The sequence below is a fragment of the Panthera onca genome, chromosome E1 (genome assembly GCF_046562875.1).
Source record: "Panthera onca isolate mPanOnc1 chromosome E1, mPanOnc1 haplotype 2, whole genome shotgun sequence".
Taxonomy (NCBI): Eukaryota; Metazoa; Chordata; class Mammalia; order Carnivora; family Felidae; genus Panthera; species Panthera onca.
The window spans coordinates 20,348,801-20,373,351 of NC_138352.1; the positions used below are offsets into that span (position 1 = coordinate 20,348,801).

The following is a 24,551-nucleotide window of genomic DNA, read 5'->3' on the forward strand; positions in this document are numbered from 1 at the left end:
TCAAAGTGTTTCTAAGGGTCGACAAAAGTACAGAAAGGCTAACGGATTCCGTGGGCGGAAGGAAGTTAGAAATGACCCTTCATGGTCCCTTATTTCTATCTGGTGCAGGACCTGGCAAGGAAGCAAAACCATGGCAACCTCAGCGCATCCCCAAGATTCTTCGGGCAGAGAAAAGGCGAAGCAGGGTTTTATGTAAAGATCGCTTTCAGTCTTTGTGCTTCTCCTTGTAAAACCGCTTGCTAGGAAAGCAAAGAGGAAGACAGCATTTCCCAAACCCCAAGGTAAGGGTAGGAGATGGCTCCTCGACTCTTTCTGCCCGACCCGTCCCTACCCCTCCAACATACCCCAAAGGCCAGCGGGCTTTCAAAGGGCGGGCATCTCAGTAAGGGTGTTCTCCGCTTCGGGGACCAACACAAAAACCTACAGGTGGCATCCTCTCCCGCCTGACCTCCCACCATCTCTGCACGTGGCACCTTCCCAGTGACAGGGGACACTTCTCCTGGCTGGAAGCAGCTTTTCTCGGCAAAGAAGCAACAATGCCGGAAAACCCATTCCTGTTGGCTTGCAAGACGCCCCTTTCAGGGACCGTCAATCCCGAAGGATAAAGCACTACGAATGAATGGCCCTGCTGCGCGCAAAGCCACACCGCCCTGCACCGTTCATTTTGCTTCCAAACATGATAGTGGGTGAAGTACAGGGAATTAAAGGCATCGGGGAGGCTCAGGGTTCCTTTTGCTAGATAAACTCACTGTGGAAAGGGAGTTCAAGACAGAAGGAGACTTCTGCTTCCGGCCAAGAGGGGCTGACAGGGGCCTGATTTACTTCTGGCCTGAAACAACTGGGGGGGAAAAAAAGAAAACAAAAAAACAACAAACAAACACCAAACCACAGGCAAAATACACAAAACAACAGTTTCAGGAGAGACACGGCCATCAGGAAATGAAGGACAGTGATCCCTGAGGGACAAAGCAAATGAGAGGAGGTCTAGGACTGCCCCAGACATCGCCCGGCGCGGGGAGGAGGGCATCCAGATGGAACCCGGCGGCATCTCTCCACGGAGAAGCATCCAACTAGGTCAAGGTGGTAAGAGCGCGCAGGGCACAGCACAGAGGGGAGAGAGCGGCGCAAACGGAATCTCCGGAGGTTTGCACGGGGTCCACCTCAAGGCTTCAGCTGAGCAGTAACCAGGACATGCGCGTGAGGAGACTATCCAAGGCTGGGGAAAGAACTGCCTGAAAGGGTGAGAGGGGATGATCCTCTGAGCTCACACTGGGTTGGAACACAGTCCCTATTCCCACCGACCAGGTGGCCTCATGATTTACGGGGCATCGGGGGACTCAGAGTGCTTTCAGCTCTATAGTGGGCTAGACCGCCTCTACACTGGAGTCCGCAAACATCTTCTATAAAGGGCCAGAGAGTCAACATTTGGGGCTCTGTGGTTTATATGGTCTCCAGTGCAGCTATTCAACTCTGCCCCTGTAGCAGGAATCCATAGATGATACATAAATAAATGAACATGGTTGTGCTCCTATAAAACTTTATTTATGGACACGGCATTACCTTTGAATTTTATATAATTTTGACGAGTCATGAAATCGTCTTCTTTTGACTATGGACAGTGGAAAAACCATTTTTAGCTTGCAGAGCACACAAAATCAGATGGTGGGTGAGATGTGGTTCACACGTCATGGTTTGCCGACCCCTCCTCTAAAATAAACACTGTCCTGGTCCACCTTACAAAACAATACCCAAATAACTGGACTGCATCCTAGGAAAAAAACAAAACAAACAAACAAACAAAAAACCTCAAGAATATTCCTAGAAATACAAAAATACTTAGTACCAAATACAGAAAAATTCACACCTAGCTTCCAAACAAATGTTTCCCCCCTAAGATTAGAAACAAGCCCAAGGAAATCTGTTCTCACCATTTCTAGTTGACATTGTACCAGGGGCTGTAGCAAGTGCAATGAGACAAGAAAAAGAAATAAAAGGCGTCCAGACTGAAATGAAAAAGTAAAACCACAAAAATTAAAAGAAAAGGGGGTGCCTGGGTGGCTTAGTCCATTAAGCATCTAGCTTTGGCTCAAGTCATGATCTCAGGTTCATGAGTTCAAGCCCTGGGCTAGGCTCTGTGCTGACAGCTCAGAGCCTGGAGCCTGCTTCAGATCTGTGTCTCCCTCTCTCTCTGCCCCTCCCCTGCTTACGCTCTGTCTCTTCCTCTTTCAAAAATAAATAAACATTAAAAAAAATTTTTTTAAGAAAGATTACTGGAAAAACCCCAAAATACATGGAGATTAAATAAATGCTTCTAAATGACACATGATCAAAAAGAAATCTCAAGGGAACTTTAAGCATATTTTGAACTAAATAAAAATGAAAACACAACTTATATATTAAAGGGATATGTCAAAAGCAGTGCATAGAGTGAAATTTATAGCACTGAATGCATATGTTAGAAAAAAGATATATATATATATATATATATATATATATATATATATGATCAACAGTCTAAGTTTCCACACCTCAGAAAACTAGAAAAAGAAGAACAAATTAAATCCCAAGTAGGCAGAAGAAAAGAAACAATAAAGGAAGAGAAATCAATGAAATTTAAATAGGAAGTAACAGAAAAACCACTGAAACCAAAGCTGGTTTGCTGAAAGATCAATAAAATCAATAAGCCTGTAACTAAAAGAGAACACAAATGACTAATATCAGAAATGAAAAAAGCAGACATCACTACAGATCTCATGCACATTAAAAGGATAATAAAGGAATATTATGAACAACTCTATGCCACAAACTGGATAACCTAGATAAAATGGCCCAATTCCTTGCCAGACACAGCTGACAAAATTCACACAAGAAGGAACAGATGATCTGAATGGGCCTATATCTATTAAAGAAACTGAATTAACAATAACCTCCCCAAACAGAAAACACTAGGCCCGATGGGTTCACTGGTGAATTCTACTAAACATTTAAGGAAGAAATTATACCAATTCTCTACAATCTCTTTCAGGGGACAGAAGCAGAGAGAATACTTCCTAACTCATTTTCTGAGGCCACCATTTGTCCTAGACAAAGACATTACAAGAAAAGAAAAACACAGACCAGTATCACTCATGTGCACAGATATAAAAATCCTCAAAAAAATATTAGCAAATCAAATCCAAGAATGTATAATACACCACAATCAGATTTATCCTAGGTATGCATGCCTGGTTCAACATTTAAAAATCAATTAATGTGGGGTGCCTGGGTGACTAAGTCAGTTGAGCATCCGACTTCAGCTTAGGTCATGATTTCATGGTTTATGAGTTCGAGCCCCCCGTCAGGCTCTGTGCTGACAGCTCAGAGCCTAGAGCTGCTTCAGATTCTGTGTCTCCCTCTTTCTCTGCCCCAACCCCCCACCTCTCTCTCTCTCTCAAAAAAAAATAAACATTAAAAAAATTTAAAAATCAATTAATGTAATCCATTATATCCACAGGCTAAAAAAGAAAAATCACATGATCATATCACTAGATGCGGAAACAGTACTTCACAAAATCCAACATTCACTAATGATAAAAAACTCTCAGTAAACCAGGAATAGAGGAGAATTTCCTCAACTTGATATAGAATACCTACAAAATCCCCAGAGCTAACATCACACTTGATGGTGTGAAACCTGAAGCTTTCCCACTAATATCAGGTACAAGGCAAGGATGTCCGCACCCCCCCCTCCCCCGGCAACCACTGCTTTTCAACACTATGCTATAAGTTCTAGCTAATGCATCAGATGAGACAAGACAACACATGAAAATATGTACAGGTTGGAAAGAAAGAAATAAAACTTTGTTTGCAGATGGTATGATCATGCATGCAGAAGATCCAAAAGAACTGATGAAAATCTCTTGGAACTAATAAGCAACTATGGCAAGGTTGCAGGATACAAGGTTAATATACGAAAGCCATTTACTTTACTATAAACCAGCAACAAAGAGGTGGAATTTGAAATTAAAAACACGATACCATTTACATTAGCATCCCTCAAAATGAAGTACTTAGGTACAATCTAACCAAATATGGACAAGATCTATATGAGGAAAGCTACAAAACTGATGAATGGAATCAAAAAAGAACCAAAGGAGACACATTCCATGGATGTGGACAGAAAGACTCAATATTATTGTCAAGATGTCAGTTTCCCTCAATATTATAGGTCCAATGCAATTTCAATCAAAATCCCAGCAGGTTATTTTGTGGGTATTGACAAACTGACTCTAAAATGCATATGGTAAGGCAAAAGACTCAAAAGGAGAAGAAGGAGAAGAACAAAACAAGAAAACTGACACTACCCGACCACGAGATTTACTCTAAAGCCATAATAATCAAGATACTGTGGTTTGGGTGAAAGAATACACAAATAGATCAATGGAACAGCACAGACAGCCCAGAAATGGACCCACATAGTCAATGACCTTTGACAAAGCAGTAAAGGTAATACAATGGCACGAGGATAGTCTTTTCAGCAAACAGTGCTGGAATAACTGGACATTCACACGCAAAAGAAAAGTGAATCTATACACAGACCTTACACTTTTCAACACAAATTAGAATGGATCACAGATTTAAATGTAAAACACAAAACTAGAAAACTCCAAGATTACATAGGAGAAAACCTACATGGCCCGTGGGTAGGCAATGATTTTTTTTTTTTTTTAAAGAATTCACTTATTCCTTCTTCAGTGTTCTTCTTTTCGTTATGTAGACCCAAGTTTCAGATCTGTATCATTTTCCTTCCCTTTAAAGAAACTTTAAATCATTTCTTGTAAGGCAGGTCTACTGGCAACAAATCCCCTCCACTTTTGTTTGTTTAAGGAAGTCATGATTTTTCCTTCAGTTTTGAAGGATAATTTCACAAGGTACAAAATTCTAGGTTGTGGGTTTTTTCTCGCAACATTTTAAATACTTCACCCCACGGGGCACCTGGGTGGCTCAGTCGGTTGAGTGTCCGACTTCGGCTTAGGTCACGATCTCACAGCTCGTGAGTTTGAGCCCCACGTTGGGCTCTGTGCTGATGTCTCAGAGCCTGGAACCTGCTTTGGATTCTGTGTCTCCTTCTCTCTCTCTGCTCCTCCCCAATTTGTGCTCTGGCTCTCTTTGTCTCTCAAAAATAAATGTAAAATAAAATAAAATAAAAATTTCACCCCACTTTCTTCGTGCCTGCATTGTCTCTGTAGATGAAGCAGATGCAATTTTTACCTTTGTTCCTCTATGGGTGAGGTATTTTTTTCTCCTGTTTTCTTTTAGAATTTTTCCTTTATCTCTGACTTTCTGTAGTTTGGAAAGGGACTGACTATGGGTAGTTTTTTTTGGTATTTGTCCTAGTTGGCACTCTCTGAGCTTCCTAGATCTGTCGTTTGGGGCCTGACCTTAATTTTGGAAAAATTCTCAGTGATGTTTCAAATATTTTTCTGCTCCCTTTTCACTTTCTTCTCCTTCTGGTATTCCCATCAAAACTGTGTTATACCTTTTATAGTCCTCCCATAGTCCTTGGATATTTTCATCTTTTTCTTTCTTCAGTGTTTGTTCTCTTTGCTTTTCACTTTAGGAGGGTTTCTGTTGAGATATTCTCAAGCTCAGAGATTCCTTCCTCGGCCATGGGCAGTCTACTAAAAACCCATCAAAGGCATTTCTTCATTTCTGTTACAGTGTTTTTGATCTCTACGATTTCTTTTTGGTTCTTTCTCTCCGCTTAACATTGCCCACCTGTATTTCAATGCTGTGTATCCACTAGAGTCCATTAGCGGTGGAATATTATTTAGCACTAAGAAGAAATAGCTATCAAGCCATGAAAAGGCATAGAGGAAACTTAAATGCATATTACTAAATGAAGGAGCCAGTCCGAAAAGTCTACATACTGTATGATTCCAAATATATGATATTCTGGAAAAGGCAAAATATGGAGAAAGTAAAAAGATTGGAGGTTGCTAAGGGTTGAGGAGGGAGGGGGGATCAGTAAGTACAGCACAGAGGATTTTTAGGGAAGTGTAAATACTGTATAAATAATCTAATGATGAATACATGTCACCATAGCCTTGTCCCAACCCACCGAATGCAAAAAACCGAGCGTGAACCCTAAGATAAACCATGAACTTTGGGCAATGACGGTGTGTCAGTGTAGCTTAATTGTAACAAACGCACCACTCTAGCGGGGGGTGGGGGTGTCGATGTGGGGGAAGACTGCATGGCTGGGGGCAGGGGTTACATGGAAACTCTCTGTACCTTCATCTCATTTCTGTTACGTCCCTGAAACTGCTCTAAAAAAAACAAAGTCTTTGAAAAGAAAGAAGTCAAATTTCTTGATTCAGACATGACCATTAGTATAGAAAATCCCACACGCTCTACGAGAGAGCTTTTTAACAAATTAGTGAGTTGGGCAAAGTTGACTGATCCAAGATCGATATAGGTAATCGGTTGTACTTTTATACACTAGCAACAATCAGAAATAGAAATGTTAAAATACCATTAATAAGATGGAAAACATGAAATACTTGGGGAGAAATGTGATAAAAGATGTCATATGTGTGTCAAAATTTGCTGAATCATACATTTTCAATAGGTGCTACCTGGGACAGGTCACGTATACCTCGATAAAACTGTTCTTAAAAGGAATTAGAAAGAATAGCATATCTGTAATACAGAAAAACCATGTACAAAAACAGGAACATGGAAAAGGTCTACTGCACACATTAAATAAGAGCGTCAGAGCTATGCCATTACCCCTATCATGATCTCACTTACGTAAAAATATGTGTGTGCTTATACCAAGTAAGCCTGAGGAAATATATGCTCATCTGTTTACAGTTTTGAGATTGGAGAAGCAATAAAGAAAGCTTTCCATTTTATACATCCCAGGCTTGTTTGAAATTTCTACAACGATCATGCATTACTTCTGAAATTAAAAAAAAAAAAAATAGAAGAACGTAAAAAAATAATTAGGCTTAAAAGCCACTGGGCGAGATGAACTTGAAGACAAGAAGCCAGATGCACTCATTTTGTGTAAGAAAAAGATGGGAAGGGTGCCTGGGCGGCTCGGTCGGTTGAGCATCCGACTCTTGACTTCAGCTCAAGTCATGATCCCAGGATCATGGGGTCCAGTCCTGCATAGGCTCTGCACCTGAGATTCTCTCTCTCTCTGTCTCAAATAGAAAGAAAGAAAGAAAGAAAGAAAGAAAGAAAGAAAGAAAGAAAGAAAGAAAGAAAGAAAGAAAGGAGAAGACAAGAAGAGAAAAGAAAAGAAAAAAAAGAAAAGAAAAGCAAAAAGAAGATGGGAGTGTTGTGTTTGGAGAACGAGTCCCATCACAGAGTAAAGGGAGGTGGGCACATGTCTCTGATTCACCCGGTTTTATCAGATTCAGAGCTCTGTGCACGCTCTCTCCCAGTGGAGAATCATTATTTCCCTGGGCTACCTTGATGGATGACGCCATCTGTCTGTTCCTTGGGTGTCCTGAGGCACAAAATTGCCAAGAGCTTTAAAAGACCAGCATTAATTCCCCTGTGATCGTCAATGGCTGTAAGGAACATTCAAGGCAGGGGTAAAATTCTGACCAGGTTTCCGAGCCCACGCTCTTGGGGTGTCCAGTACCTTGGATAATTTTCTGCTGCTGTTGCCGGATTTCATCAAAACCCAGGCCTCTGGTCTCCTCTGGCTCCTCGAAGAGCCAAGGGTTGGGTACTCCTCGCTTAGCCCCTCCAGTCATCAGGCTGGACCTAGGAACGAGATCAAATGCGTTACATAACTCAAAAAACACAGCTTTGCTGCAGATTACTCCCACAAGCGCAGACGTGAGCCTCACGTGCTTTGAAAATGCAATTCGACCACAATTTACTGCATCCTTAGTTCAATGCCAGCAACTGTGTTCAGTGCTGGACGAGGTCTGAGGACGAATTAAGGCACAGGCCTGGTCCCCCGGAGAATTAGAGCCCGTTAAGGAGACCAAAGCAGCACATAAGACCCTTACCAATCTTCCAACACACGTTTGAGTCAATAATCGTAAACGAGGGTCTTAAATTTCCAAAACACAAGGCCACATAGAAGTGGCCTTTTGATTAGACAAAGTTTGTCTCCCAGGCTACATGACACCAAAGGCACAGATGCTATTTCTCAAGAAGGTGCAAATGTTGCCACCACCACAGATGATGACATTAAAACAGGGCCACAGGATTCTTATGCAAGGGGATGCAGTTGCTCACAGATAGAAACACACACAGGGTTTCAAATCCAAGCTCACGAACGTATGATAGCACTCACAACAGAACAAATCCTGAATTATCGATCTTAATCTTTACTCACCCTAGAAAGCCCACGCGCCCCTGCCAAACCAGGCATATCGGTCACCCTGCCATCCGGGAACAGGGAACCCGCATTCTCAGCCTCGGTCCCCATGTTTGTAGGATTTTCATCCCAAGCCTCGCCTTCCCTGTCCCCACATTCTGTCCAAGCCACGAGGACGGTGCTGTTCGTGGAACCACCTGTGACCATTTCAACCCAGACGTGAACAGTCATTCATCTGGGAGTTGGGTTCCTGGGATTTATGAAAACTGATGGTCACGACGACGGTGATATAACCGAACTAGCAGTCGCGATGGTGGTTAACGGGCAGCGAGGACCTGCCGCGTGCGATCGTAACCCCGGACGACGCGCGTGCGGCCACTGGCTTCTCCGTCACTTCTCACGTTTCTCCTCTTGCCTGGAAATCACTGCTACCCCATAACCTTTGATGTGGGTAAGCCTCCTGCCTACTAGGTACAAGGCAGGAACCGGAAGTTGCACCCTTGACCGGACAGCAGGCTGCTCTCCAGCACAGAGCGAGTACCAGATAATCAGATCTCAGCTTCACCACCTACCAGCAGATACAGACAGCAATTTCCACCTCAGAGGCCTGTTGGGGAGTATATAAAACAATCCGTTTGGGGCGCCTGGGTGGCTCAGTCGGTTAAGCGTCCGACTTCGGCTCAGCTCATGATCTCACAGTTCATGGGTTCATGGCCCGCGTCGGGCTCTGTACTGACAGCTCGGAACCCGGAGCCTGCTTCCGATTCTGTGTCTCCCTCTCTCTCTCTCTGCCTCTCCCCTGCTCGTGCTCTTTCTCTGTCTCTCCTCTCAAAAATAAATAAACATTACAAAAATTTTTTAAAATCCACTTACCAAACACTTATTCTGTACCCAACTATGGCATAGGCATTGTTCTTGCTCATGGGAATGAAGGAAAAATAGAATATAGGAAAAACAGACCAAAATCTCTGCTCTTAACAAGCAGAAATTCTTGTTATGGGTGCAGCTTCCATTCTGGTGTGGGGGGGGGGGGGTTGGGGGGAGACCAAGTGTGAAATGTGCGGAAAGTGTATAACGCTGTTCTTAGAAGATAACAGTCACTCAACACGTGGTAACAAGTGTCATGTTACCACTCAATGAGCTGCATACACAGGGCACACGGAAGGCTGATTTCTGAACAAATGAGTGGACCCCCAAAAGCCTACCTCTCCTTCAGTTTTAGTTGAGCACTCTGAAACCTAGAGAAGAAGGTGGTATGTTATGGGAAACGAACCGAGGCAAAACCGGAAGAAAAGTTTTGATTCCTCGCACTAAGTTTTAATCTTTTTTTAAATGTTTACTTATATCGGAGACAGAGGTGAGTGGGGGAGGGGCAGAGAGAGAGAGAGAGAGAGAGAGAGACGTAGAATCTGAAGGAGGCTCCAGGCTCCGAGCTGTCAGCACAGAGCCCGATGCAGGGCTCGAACTCACGGACCATGAGATCATGACCTGAGCCGAGATCAAGAGTTGGACACTTAACCAACTGTGCCACCTGGGCACCCAAGAAGAGATTTTTTTTTTTAATGTATATTTATTATTTTGAGCGGGGGGTGGAGAGTGGACGAGGGTCAAAGAGAAAGAAGGAGATGCAGAATCAGAAACAGGCTTCAGACTCCAAGCTGTCCAGCATAGAGCCCAACACGGGGCTTGAACCCACGAACCGTGAGATCATGACCTGAGCCAAAGTCGTGAAATCATGACCTGAGCCGAAGTTGAATGCTTAACCGACTGAGCCATCCAGACACTGTCTCCCCCCCTCCCCCACCACTGGCCTTGGACTAAGATCTTAAACACAGAGCTGGCCTCTCTGCTCAAGGGCACAAACATGCCGAGCCCAAGGACAGCTTGCTTCCACCTTCTCAAAGAGCAGGTGTGTCCCCTTAAAGCCTTACTTTGTTTACCTGGTTGGCCCCAAGTATCTAAGACGTCAAGATTTCTGGATTTATTCCCTGGAGTAATCATTCATCTCGCCTAACTGGAGATGGTGTAACGAAAGCAATGGAGAAGGAAAGGAAGAGTGAGTTTACAAAGCACACTCCCCGATTCGTGCACCAGCACCAGCTCTGGATCACAACAGGATTCATGCGGGATGCCGTGTGCGGATCCCTGGGGAAAAGCAAGTACTGACGACCAGGACAACGGGCCAGACACACACACAGTGACCTCACAGTGCATCTGTCACCAGCTACAAGCATCCACTCACTCAGATCAGTACACTGCACCTGCCTTGATAGGAGACATGGCTCCTCCGAAGTTAAAGCTGGAATGTCCCACTGGTGGCCCGTGCCACACCGAGAGCACATTTTTACAAATTATCAAAGGAGAGGGGCACCTGGGTGGCTTGGTCGGTTAAGTGTCCGACTTCGGCTCAGGTCATGATCTCACAGCTCTGTAAGTTCGAGCCCCAAGTTGGGCTCTGTGCTGACAGCTCAGAGCCTGGAGCCTGCTTCATATCCTCTGTCTCCCTCTCTCTCTGCCCCTCCTCTGCTCGTGCTCTCTCTCTCAAAAATAAACATTTAAACAAATTTTTTAAATAATAAACATTTTTTTAAAGATTAAAAAGATTACTAAAGGAGAAAATAAAAGAGATGTAATCAAACTGACGTAGCAATCTCAAAAACAACGAATTAGAGCTATAGCCTCTAACTATATTTATATAATATATCTTGGCATGTATTAGAGAATACAGCATGACATGGGCCCAATTCAACATTAATATCGAACTCAGATCAGCCAGCACACGTACAGGAAAGATCTCCCGGGGCCGAATGGCTGACCTATGAAGCGCTGAGCACTGAAAGACCGGTGTTGGCCTTGATCTCACACAGTCCGACAAATCAACCGTCAACTGCAGCGCCATTGGCCAAGGTGCACCGAAGTAAAAATTCTTCCCCGATGCCCTCCTTCCCGGGTTATCTGATTCCAAAGTTCTGGAAGTTTGGTAAGTTTCAGTTTGGAAGTTCAAGTCTGAACTTTGTCTCTCCCCTTGGCGTTTATACTGTGTTGATACCCCAAGTCCAACGGGAAACAGCCTTTACCAACAAGAGCAGGTAAGATCACAGGTGTCACTGTACGTGGAAGACCTGACCTCCTTTTTGTGAGGTTTTACGTTCAACTTGACGTTTGGAACAATGCCTACTTTTACTCAGTACTCTCCTGGGCCAGAAGGAATACATGAAAGAGTTTCCGACAGGATTCTTGCCTTCAAAGCACTTACAATCAAATTGAAAAAAAGAAACGAGCCGCACAGGAAGGCACTGTTAACCAGAAGAAGACAACACTTGCCCACAAACACCCATTCTCCTTCCCCCACCCCGCCCGCCACGGATTTTCCCCATTTCAGTTCAAGACCACGCCTGACCCATTGGCTCAGGCCCAAAACCTCGGCATCCACTTTGACTCTTTTCTTTCACACCCTACGGCATCTACTGCATTAGCGAATCCTTTAAAATGTATCTAAGGGGCGCCTGGGGTGGCTCAGTCAGTTAAGTGTCCGACTTCAGCTCAGGTCATGATCTCGCGGTCCTTGAGCTCGAGCCCCGCGTCAGGCTCTGTACTGACAGCTCGGAGCCAGCTTCCGATTCTGTGTCTCCCTCTCTCTCTCTCTGCCCCTTCTCTGCTCTCTCTCTCTCAAAAATAAATATAAAAAAAATATTTTTAAATAAATACATAAATACATACATACATACATACATACATACATACATACATACATAAAACATGTCTAAAGTCTGGTCACTGCTTCTGCCCCGTATCCCTCCCTGTCTCCTGCTTCTGTTCCCACCCTCCACCATCCTCCACATAAAATGCAGTGTCTTTACTATAACCTACAAGCCACACTAGCCTCCTTGCTGCTTCTAGAACACAACGAACACATTCCCTTCTCGGGCCCTTGGCACCTGCTGTCCTCCAGATCGAGACGTGGCCTTGGCCCCTCACTTCATTTGACTCTGCCGAAATGCTACCTTCTCAGAGAGTCTCCCCTGACTACTGCATGTAAAATAGTACCCTTCCCTGTAAATCCTTAGCCCACCTCCTCATTTTACCTGACTTTTCTCTATAGCACTTAGACAACTATCTATCAGATACGATATAGTGGGTTATTTTCTGCCCTCCCACACTGGACTATAAGCTCCCCCGGGGAGGAACTAGCTTGCTTGTCACACTGTCCTCAGTGTTCTGGCCTAATGGGCAGGGACTTAAAAAACGAAGTTGAGGGGCGCCTGGGTGGCTCAGTCGGTTGGGCGGCCGACTTCGGCTCAGGTCACGATCTCGCGGTCCGTGAGTTCGAGCCCCGCGTCGGGCTCTGGGCTGACAGCTCAGAGCCTGGAGCCTGCTTCAGATTCTGTGTCTCCCTCTCTCTGACCCTCCCCTGTTCATGCTCTGTCTCTCCCTGTCTCAAAAATAAATAAACGTTAAAAAAAAAAAAATTAAAAAAAAAAAAAAAAAAAACAACGAAGTTGAGGGAACTAACTTATTCAGCCAAAACCATCCCTGAATGCAGGAGATCAGTAAGCATAGCCCGGAAACGGTAACGTTGCACACTGGTGCTGTCCTCTGCGATTTCAGGGGCATTTTACATCCACGGTCCCCTTCCAGTCATACGCAAGCCTGGGTATAGGTCAGCGCAGGTGTTACTGACAGGAAGACCAAGGAAAAGAGACATCCAGTGACTTTCTGGAGGGCGCGCATAGTGGCAGAGCTAAAGGTGCGACCCATCACTTCGTGCTCTGAGCCCCGGGACTGTCCTCTGCACTGTCGTGGGGAAGGCTTCCTGAGGGTAGGGAGACTCGAGAAGGCCTTGCAGAGTGGGTGAGGGTCCGCGATACGGGGAGGGAGGGACGGAAGGCACCGGAAGAGAGACTGAACACGCCGAGGGGATGTGAGCCGCCCGTGTGCAGGGGGCGGGAGGGGAGAGGGTGGAATCTGGAAGGCCGCGTCTCGCAGAACTCCTTCCAGGGCAGGCAGCCGTGATGCATCTGCCTCTGTCCTCACTCCTTTCATCCCCACTCCTGCAGGATCCTGTCATTTTCGGGCTGCACTAACTGTCCCCATCCTGGAAATCCGCCGGTCCACAGCCAAGTTTCCTTAAAAAATCAACTGAACTTGGTGGCCCGACCGTCACTGCAGTCCCACTGCTGCTCCCGCCCTACAAACTCTCCTCACCCGTGACCCTGCTGCCCAAACGTGCCCCGCCGCCACTCTGCCCCGTGCTGGGCCTCCTTTGTCACCGGCGACCCTCCCTTGGCCTCCTCCAGGCCACTCTCTCCCACTGGCAGCTGCCTCTCCGTAACCTGCAGGTGCCTCGTCCTCTACCTGCCCCTTACACACTAGTGCTCGTCAGCCACTCTGTCCGGTCCTTCTCCCCCTGCTGCGTGGTCTCTCTCCGGGCCATGCCGTCTGTCCCTGGGGCTGTGCGCTGTAAGAACAGGAAGTAGCAGGTGCTCCCGCACTCTGCGTGCCCCGGTATGAAAGAAACAGGATGCGTTCTCTGGGGTCATCGTGGTGCTGGGTTCTTAACTGGGGCTGGGAGCGGGACGTGCTCCGCTCCCTAGCAGGGCAAGGTCAGAAGCCGCGGGTGGATCTGGGAGGAACAGCACATTCACAGCCGAGACCCCAGGTTATCAAAATCCAGGGGATTTTGAGGCCCGCTCCACGCTCGTCCTGATGGAAAATCACTGTGTTCAAGACTTCCAGACCCCCCTCCACCTCTGCGACTTTCCTGCAGGCGCTCTACGTGCATTTACGCCTTTTTGTTTGGGACTCCTCCACGGCGAACCCCATGTATCCAAAACTGAATCCATGACCTTCACCCCGTAACCCGTGTTCTCCTGGGCACGCTATCTAGTGAGCACCGCCCCCACCCCACCGCCCCGTATGCCCAGTCCTGCAGCCCTTTCCCCCGTTTGTTTTTTGCCCCTTCTCTCCCCCATCTCATCGATTACCAAGGCGTCCGCGCCCCCATCCCACCCCCCGTGGGCACTGCCTGCCTCTGACCCTCATCACCTCTCCTGGGAGCATGGCCTCAGGCTTGTGACTGGTCCCCGTGTTCCCAGTCACCCGCGTCCAAATCGCCTTGGGCTTTGCCACTGGAACTCTCTTTCTAAACCAGAGATCTGGCCATGACGTTTCCCTGTTTCAAAACGATCCCGGCTCCCTAGAAGCCAGGGAGGACGTTTCAGCTCGACAACATGGCCCCAGGGATCTGTGCCACGTCATCTCTCAACACCCCCTTCCATACCCTTACTCTTCCTTCAGCCCTACAGACCGCTCACCGCTGCTCAGACAAAGGCACAAACTTCCACACTCTCATGTTTTTGTATGAGTCTGGAGGGTCCCCACCCCCACCGCTTTGTCCATCTGGCAAAATTCTATTCATCCCCTAAGGCTCAACTCAAATGTCACTTCTCCTGTTTGGTCTTTCCTGATCCCCATCCCCACCCCCCCCTTCCCTTGAATCAATCACTCACTGGAGCTCCCATGGCACTTTGTTCAAAACCTCTAACGTGGCATTTATCAAGCAGGATTGTAGTTAGCTATTTACTCATATGTCTCCCTTCCTAAATTATGAGCTCTGCGAGGAAAGAGGCCACATGACAGTCATGTTTATATCCCTAGTAGCAAAAAAAAAAAAAAAAAAAAAAAAACCAAACCAAACCAAAACAAAACAAAAAAACACAGGGCTTTGGAATATACCAGAGAACAGGCATTCAGTACATGTTTATGAAACAGAACTAGGAAACCACTGAGCTTTTTAGGCCAGAGAGAGACAAAATGAGAGGAGTATTTAACATCTCTATCTTGAGAGATTAAAAAAAGGAAAGAGAACCACAACAAAACTTCATCTATTGCTGTGGGCCTCCAAGACTCCAGAGCAAAGACTGATTTTGATTTTGTTCAAGCAGATGGAGAGGATATCACTTGAAAGAGAATTCTTTCACGAAGACACCTTCCAGCTCAACCCTGCTTTCAGAATTACACCAAGGGAGCGTTTCTCCTCCGAAAAGTTAATGAAACCAAGTGCTAAATACGACATCTCTGAGTCTGGGACAGAACTGAAATTTTTTTTTTTAATAAATTGGTTAATTTTTGCCCATATTCTTTCAAGATGGAACTTATCTAGAACTTCTGAGATAAAAACCACATTAATAAATAGGTTGGGAATCTGTCTTATAAAGATTTTAGCAAAACGTTTCACAGTTGCTTCTGAAGATATGAAAATACTTCATTTCCATCCCCCAAAGTAAATGACGCTTTGGATTAAATGATGATACTATGGGGGGGGGGGGGGGGGCGGTGCACAGATAACTCACGTTTTTCTGCTGACAAGTCGAAGGGGCTGAAGCTTGCTGGAAAATCATAGGGGAGGGCACTCTTATGGACCAAACAGAATTGAAAAGCAGTGAATTCTAAGTAGTCTTCCTTAGCTTTTCTTAGCATCTCAGAAAGACATCAGAGTGACTATCTAAAATGTTGGTTTTGTCTAAAAATACATGTATGTATCAGTGTCTGTGTATGCACAGGGCAGAGAGAGGCTGGCAGGTAGGCCCAGAGACCCCATTTCTAGGGTGTCAGTGAAACGCACAGTCTGCAAGGCTTTGCAATTAGGCTTGTCTCAAAAGATGAGAAAACGCTACCACGGGATGAAAAGTGTAATTCCTTTCTCGGAACTTTTCTTGGTAGTTTCTCTCTGTGCGTATAAAGATGACTGGGGGCTCAAATTTCAATCAGAAATAGATTCTTTGACATAAATTCTTGGGAGGCAAAATCTGGCAACAATATGCAGACTGGATTACGCTGAGTAGAGGCCGCAGCCAGGGAGGTGGGCCAGGAGGCTGGTGTAATTTAGGCGGAAGGTGGCGGAGTCCGGGTGAGGGAAATGACAAGAGGGAACGGGGAGAGCAGGACAATTCCCACACTGAGTCAAAGGAAAACCCCCCAAGTGTTGGTGAACAGACTGGATACAGGGGACAAAGATTTTCAAACGTGGGGCCGGGGTTTGGGGAATAATGGGACTTGGAGAAGTGACACAGCCTAGGGAAAGGGAAAGTTTTTATTTCCTTCCAGAATTTTCTCAAACTTGCACATAGCTCCTAAGACCAACCCCAAAGTAAAACTGCTTCTGCAGGATCTACGGCTATGAACCATGTCTACTTCATCAGCCATATTTGCTAGATGGCCGATCTCTCTGGGTCCGAGACTGTCCTGTTCTTTTCCTGTATCCCGTGTCCCTCTCCATCCATCCTTGCTACAAATACTCACTGAGCGCACTTTCTATGCGTCGGGCTCTAATCTTGGGGCTCAGAAGGGAACAAGACACACAAAGAGATATCTGACCTCATGGAGCTGATACTCTGGGGACAATAAATGCCTCACACCGTGCCTTCTGCAAATACACAACAATTGTTTTTGTTAAGTTGAGCAAACGGTCTTTCTGGAGTATGAGTCCAGAACAAATAAGACCTCAAACAAGGAAAGTATCTTCCTTACCTAGCATCCTAGGAGGTTCCTGCCATGGCATTTTAAAAATCTACTGCAGTCAAAGATCTTTCTAGTCCTAAACCAGTCTCGTTTTCTCCTTCCTCGCTACGGGCACACTGAGCAATAAAAAGTTTTAACGTCAAGTTAAAAACTTGATGAAACAGTTTGTAGAAGAACAGACATGCAGGGTGGAAAAGGTCATCACAAGTCATTATTTTGACCTCCAAACCAAATTTCAGAAACCCTAGGGTGCTCTTCCTAAGAGTCATCTAAGCAACCCCAAATCTAGAAAACAAAACCAAAGGGGAACAGTCCTTTACCCTCCGTGTTCGATTGTCAGAGCTCCTGAGGAGTAGAAGAGGGGGGACGTAGGGTGGCACATAAAACAGAAGAATTCCAAGGGAGACGAATTAGCTGCCTGGCCAAATGTCTGGTGACCGAGAGCCACCTGCTGGTTAGTGCTTACAATTCAACTACAAAATGTTCAGTAATGCGATGACCGCCATTTATTTACAAGTAGCTCCTTCGGCGATTACACAAAGCACCTGTGAACACATGTTTACAAACAGAATGAGCAGAAGTCAACATATGCTTACATATTATGTGGGGGGGTGGGGGGTGGATTCTGTTGTGAGAACTGAGCCCTCTTGACACTGTTGTTTCAATAACAAGGGCCCTACATCCCCCACTTTGTTCTTCACGACCAAGCACCCTTCGAGGACGAACCCGACGGGCGCCCCACGGAGGTTAACGATTTGCACTGAGGCATTTGGCACAGACACGGATGCCCATCTTCGTCTCAACTCTACTATGTTGCCCCTTAATCCCGTCAATTAACGCTGTTTTCCACGACAAAGTACAGGTGTTAATACCGTGAAATTCTTAGCTGGCAGAAGGACCACCGACAGTAGTGGAAATCTGTACTTGTCCGCTGATGGGCAAAAATGCTAATCTGGCGTTAAAAGAACATCTAAGCGTGGCAATGAAAACGTGTATATGCCCAAGACGCACAAAAGCCAAGAACCACCTACACAGTTATCATTCCCACCTCAATAATCTTGCTTTTAATTGTATCGATTCATCTCGTTCCTATCTAAAAGCTCAAATTCTCCAGATGGGCACCCGTGCTCTTAATGGTGCTTTTCACTTTCTCTCTGGGGACGGGGCCCACAAATCCGTAAGCACCCTCAGCTAGGTATCTCTATGACCAGCTGGGCACCAATCTGGAGGCTCATACGGAAACTATCAGTCTACAAGGGGAAGGCTTGAGAGAAGACCCAAGTCAGAGAGAAAATACGTGAAGTCTACTAACTCTGCAACTGCTGTCTCAGGGCTCCTTTTTTCCACCTTCTTCTCAACCTCCCCTCCTTGTCTCTCTGTTCTTATCTCCTACACCATTTATGGCTCACAGCACACGATTCAGCACTTACTTATCAACTATCATGGTACTGTTCTCTCGTCGCTTCGTGCAGGATAGAAAGGCCTCTCCAAAGGGCATGCCATTTTTGGATTCCCCTCTGCTGAGAGCAGTGGCAGCACGTGGTCGGTAATGTTCACAAAGGCACGTAACAAAGGTGTAAACATACACATTCACCTGCATTTACCTCATGTGGCCCTCACAATATTTTGTGGAGTTAGGGTGATCTGCATTTTTACAAAACACGAGTGGGAGTCAAAATTCAAACCCAGGTTTTGGAATACCAAACCCTTCGTTCCTACCACAAGCAGAGTTAGCAATACATGGCTTGAACGTACGGAGGGAACGCTGCGTGTTACGTACAGGGATCCGGAAGAAGGACAAAGTACCCAAGGCCAGTGAGAAACAAACGAATGAGGGGTCTCTACAAGGCAGCCATGGTAGCATACCAAAAGCAAGAGAGAAAAGGCCCAAGAGACAAAACCTACAGCAGAGGACAAGGAGACCTGAGTTCTAGCTCCTTCTCTCCCATTCATTCCCTTCGGGCACGACGGATTCTCTAAGGATGTCTCCCCATCTGCAAACTGGCACTGGCTTCTCCTCTCTTACCCCTGAAGATTCTCTTCAGGCTCAAATAATATCTCCAAGTGTTTGAAACAGGTAAGGGAGGGAGAAATAGAAAACCCCTTTTTTTTAATATATATATTTTTTAATGTTTAGAGAGAGAGAGTGCACACAAGCAGGGTAAAAGAACAGAGGGAGAGAGAAAGAAAAAGAGAATCTTAAGCAGGCTCTGAGCTCAGTGCAGAGCCCGGTGTGGGGCTTAATCCCACGACCCTGGGATCATGACCTGAGCCAAAGTCAAGAAAGAGTCAGACGCTCGACCCACAGAGTCACCCAGGTGCCAAAAACCTTTTTCAATAAATGAGAAAATACTTCAGTTTCTTACACATTTGCACTTCTAAAAAGTCCAAGTTGGAAACTATTTAATCAGCTTTTTAAAAGAAAAATCAACACAAGTAACTTAGGATACAGTACGTGTAGGTGACTCTTGCTTTCTCCCTCCCCCCACCCCCAGCTTCTTCATAGACTGGAATTTCCTCTTTTTTCAATTCCTACACAGTCGTTATAATTTGAAATGAATACAAGCAGGGGTAGGGAATCTTTTTAAGTTTCCACCAAAAGTCACCAATATACCAGAGGTTAAGGACTGCAATTCAAAAATTAAAAAAAAAAATTTTTTTTAATGCTTACTTTTTTTTTTAAGTTTATTTTTTATTTTTGAGACAGAGAGAGACAGAGCATGAACGGGGGAGGGGCAGAGAGAGAGGGAGACACAGAATCGGAAGGAGGCTCCAGGCTCCGAGCCATTAGCCCAGAGACTGACGCGGGGCTCGAACCCACGGACCGTGAGATCATGACCTGAGCTGAAGTTGGACGCTCAACCGACTGAGCCACCCGGGCGCCCCTATGCTTACTTACTTTTGAGAGAGAGACAGAGACAGAAAGAGAGAGAGAGAGACAGAACACGCGCAGGGAGAGGGAGGCAGAGAGAGAGAGGGAGACACAGAATCCGAGGCAGGCTCCAGGCTCTGAGCTGTCAGCACAGAGCCCGACGGGGGGCTCGAACCCACAAACAGTGAGATCGTGACCCGAGCCAAAGTCGGATGCTTAACCGACTGAGCCCCCCAGGTGCCCCAAGGACTGCAATTCAAAACAAGATCCCATTTTTCACCCATCAGATCAATAAAACCCAACCAGTTCTAGGGAAACATGGGAGGGACATGGGAGGCACGGGGACTTTCAGAAACAGACCCAGCATGCTAACTAGCATGGACTCCCATCCCTCAGGCTAGCAGCCCCACTTCAGGGCCTCTGTCCTACCGAAACGAAAGCCACGTTCACTATGGATACCGACTGCTGTCCTTCCCTATCATGGCGAAGTACGAGGCAACCAGGAACCATCAAGTGGGGAAGTGGTTGGGGGAATCACTGCGCATGTATATTGTGGCACAAGGTAGCCATTCAAAAGAATGGGTTGGGGCGCCCGCGTGGCTCAGTCAGTTGAGCGTCTGACTCTTGATTTCCGCCCAGGTCGTGACCCGGGGTCGAGAGATCGAGCCCCACGTCAGGCTCCACACTCAGCGCAGAGCCTGCTTACGATTCTCTCTTCCTCTCCCTTTGCCCCTCCCCAACTCGCGCTCACTCTGCTCTCTCTCTCTCTCTTAAAAAAATAAAAACAAAGAATTTGTTAGATCTATTGATTTGGAAGACTTGCCAGATTTAAATGAAAAAGGTAAATCACAGAGTCATATGTAGAGTTACAACTCTGTCTTCATTAAAAAAAAAAGGAGAAAAACACGTATGTACGTAAATATATTTATAAATATTTGTCTACATACAGGTAAGTGTCTGGAGGAAAACCATGGAGCTGGTTCACACTAGTTACTGGAGGGAAAGGAGGGAGAGAATTAATTTGCCGCTACGCCCCAGCGTGGTTTGACTTGTTACAATGAGCCTGTGCCGTGTTGATAATTTGTTTCAAATCCAATTAAGGATGAGTCATTTCCTCAGGGGAGGGGGGCCACGGGAGGGGAGGCATCGGGGGAATGAAGACGTACAATGTTGGTGTCGACTGACAGAAAGCGTTATCGAAAGCATCCTTCTGCGTTTAAAATTAAGGGTAGGAAAAAAAAAATACCTAAAATGAAGAAATGCCAGATTCAAACATTAATTTTTTTCCCGGGGCGGGGGGGGGGGGTGGGGAAAGAGAAATGGAAGAGAAAGATCTAAAGGCAAGGAAGAAAGACGAAGCGGGGAGAAAGAAAAAGGGAACAGACAGGCTGGGCAGGGGTCCACAGACACCGAGGGCAAGTTTTCAAGTGACACACAGGCTGTTACACTGAGGAAGGGGAGGGAAGAAGGATGGGGGAGAGAACGGAAGGGGGACAGGGTCCCTTTTGTGAAGGTGGGCGGCCCAGAACCCTGACCCTCCCTCTCACGTTCAAGGGAGAAAAACCCTAACTTTTCGAAATCTAGAAACTGGGAAGGGCTGAGTTAAGTGTCCCCCGAGTTCTCCTGACTTCCATCTCCGTCTTGTGGTCTGTTCAGGACAGAGTTCTCAGTGTGTGTGTGTGTGTGTGTGTGTGTGTGTGTGTGTGTGTATACATTTATATGTACTCATACATAAATATGAGTGGTATACATATACATTTATAAAGGCATATAAAGTATCACTTCTTACACTTATTATGTTATATAAATAAGTACATATACATACACAATTACACATCTATACAGGTATATACACACTTGTCTGCATACATGTTATATACAAATGTAGGTGTGTATATATGTAGTTATATACATACTTTTATTTTATTTTTTTTAGAGAGAGTGCAAGTGGGGGAGAGGGTGAAGAGAGAGACAGAGGGAGAGAAAGAATTGCACGCTGAGCACGGGCTCAATCCCACAAACTGTGAGATCATGACCTGAGCTGATACCAAGAGTTGGACACTCAACCGGCTCAGCCGCCCAGGCGCCCCTATACGTATTTTTCAATCCAAGCGGAACACAGAAACAGAAAAGTCGTAACTGCACAGCTCAGAGATGGTCTGCAAGGTGAATACCCCGGTAGTCACTACCTAGCAAGAAACAGGACTAGCAGAACACCAGGATCCCTCGTGCCCCCTGCTCCCTCACGGCTTCCCGCAAAGGGCCCCACTTTGTTTGGTGAGCTGTAACACTGTAAGTTCTGCCTTTACCGGAACGCCATCTGACAGCACATCCTCTTATGCCAGACTCCTTTTGCTCGACGTGTTTGTGAGATCCTCCGTGGTGTGTGCTGTGTAGCCGTAGATCACTTGTTCTCGTTTCCTGTTGTATCGCCGTATGAAGACGCCGTGACGCATTTACCCGCCGCAGGGCAGATGCTCACGGGGTTGTTTCCAGGTGGGAATATTCGGAACAATGCTGCTAGAAACGGTCTTATACATGCTTCTGTGCAGCTCAGTTTTAGGAGACACGGTCAAACAGTTTTCCAACGTGGTTACAGAGGGGCGCCTGGGTGGCTCGGCCGGCTAAGGGGCCGACTTCGGCTCAGGTCAGGATCTCACGGTCTGTGAGTTCGAGCCCCGCGTCGGGAGCCTGTTTCGGATTCTGTGTCTCCCTCTCTCTGCCCCTCCCCCGCTCATGCTCTGTCTCTCTCTGTCAAAAATGAATAAACACGAAAAAAAATTTTTGAAAAGTGGTTACAGAACTGATAGTCTTGCCAGCAGTATGTGAGAAATCCAGCCAGTCCCTGTCCAGTAACACTGGACACGTCTGCCGTTTCAATCTCCGCCATTCTGGTAGGTGTGATGGCACGGCGATCGTGGTTTTGCTTCGCAATCTTTTCATATGCTCACCAGCAACCAGCTATCCTCTTCTGGGAAGTCCAAATTCTAGGCCTTCTGCCTCCTTCTCTCTAATGGGTTGTCAGCCATTTTCTTAAATTATAGGCGTTCTTTATGTACTCTGGATACAGCTCCTGGGTCGGATGTATGCGCTGCAAACACAGATTCTCATTCTCTGGCTTATCTTTCGTGCTTTGTGGTATCTTCTGATGAACAGAATTTCTTTTTTTTTTTTTTTTTCAATTTTTTTTTTAACATTTATTTATTTTTGAGACAGAGAGAGACAGAGCATGAACAGGGGAGGGGCAGAGAGAGAGGGAGACACAGAATCCGAAACAGGCTCCAGGCTCCGAGCTGTCAGCACAGAGCCCGACGCGGGGCTCGAACCCACGGAGAGTGAGATCGTGACCTGAGCCGAAGTCGGACGCTTAACTGACTGAGCCACCCAGGCGCCCCATGATGAACAGAATTTCTTATTTTAAGGAAGCCCCACCTACCGTGTGTTTCTTTCACAGTTACTCTCTGTGTCCTGTAAGAAAGGCTTGTGCATCCCGAGGTCATAAAGACATTCTCCTATGTTTTCCTCCACAAGCTCTCATTTCACCTGTCACATTGAGATTTGCAATCCTCTTGGCACAGATTTTTATGGAGAATGACAGCAGAGGCTGAAATTCTTTTATTTCCCATATGCATACCCAGCTGATATAACCTTATTTACTGTAGAGACTGTCTTTTCTCTACTCCACTGTAGCACACCCTTGTCAAGAATCAAGTGACACTGTGTATGCGGGACTGTTTCCACTGGGGTTGTTTGCCTACTTTGGGGGCAAAACCACAATGCAGCTTTATGGTAAGAGTCCCGTTCGCTGATGTGAGTGCTCAGCCCCTTTGTTCTTCAAAATTGCCTTGGCTCTTTTAAATGCCACATAAGAATTATTAAACGCCACATCAGAATCAGCTTCTTAAGGGACAAAATAAAAAACTGGCTGAGGACTCTAAGTGGATTTGTTCTGAACCTACAGGTGAATTTGGAGACAGCCGATGTCTTTACACTACTGAGTGTTCCCATCTTGAACATAGCATATCGTTTCGTTTTTCCTTAATTTCTTTAAATAATGTTATAGTTTTTAATTTTTTTAAATATTTATTTTTGACAGAAAGAGAGAGAGAGAGAGAGAGAGAGCGCAAGGGGCAGAGGGGCAGCGAGACAGAGAGAGACACAGAATCGGAAGCAGGCTCCAGGCTCTGAGCTGTCAGCACACAGCCTGACGCGGGGCTCAAACTCACGAACCGTGAGATCATGACCTGAGCCGAAGTCGGGCGCTGAACTGACTGAGCCACCAGGCGCCCTGATTAAGGGTACTGGTTTAAACATTCTGCTGCAGACTGTCCAAGATATCCTGCGAAACTGAAGAGATAATTCAGAGTCAAGAGGGCATATTATACTATCATTCATGTTAAAAATAAAAGAGTGGGGAGGGAGATTGGAGGTGTGTGCATGCTTTTCTATTACGTGTAGAGTCTCTCTCGAAGGACACGTAAAAAACTGTTCGAAGTGGTTGCCTCTGGGGAAGAAATGAGGAAACTCACGTCTGTTGAAGTAGAAGGAAGCTCTAATTTTCCCTGATTACTCTTTTTGTACAATGTGTTTATGACATAATATACCACTTGTATTTTTTAAATTTTTTTTTCAATTTTTTAAATGTTTATTTTTGAGAGCAAGAGAGAGCCCGAGCAGGGGAGGAGCAGAGAGAGAGGGAGACACAGAATCCGAAGCAGGTTCCAGGCTCCGAGCTGTCAGCACAGAGCCCGACCCGGGGCTTGAACCCACTAACTGGGAGATCATGACCTGAGCCGAAGTCGGACGCTCAACCGACTGAGCCCCCAGGTGCCC

At 45.9% G+C, this 24,551-nt stretch overlaps 1 protein-coding gene across 1 annotated transcript in view; it reads right to left on the reverse strand.

Moving 5' to 3' along the window:
• STX8 (syntaxin 8) overlaps positions 1-24,551 on the reverse strand; it is a 253,376-nt gene that overhangs the window by 193,525 nt on the left and 35,300 nt on the right. The window contains exon 5 of the mRNA XM_060647291.2: positions 7,637-7,761. Within this exon, the coding sequence (XP_060503274.1) occupies positions 7,637-7,761 (125 nt within the window). The remainder of the gene's footprint in view (positions 1-7,636; positions 7,762-24,551) is intronic.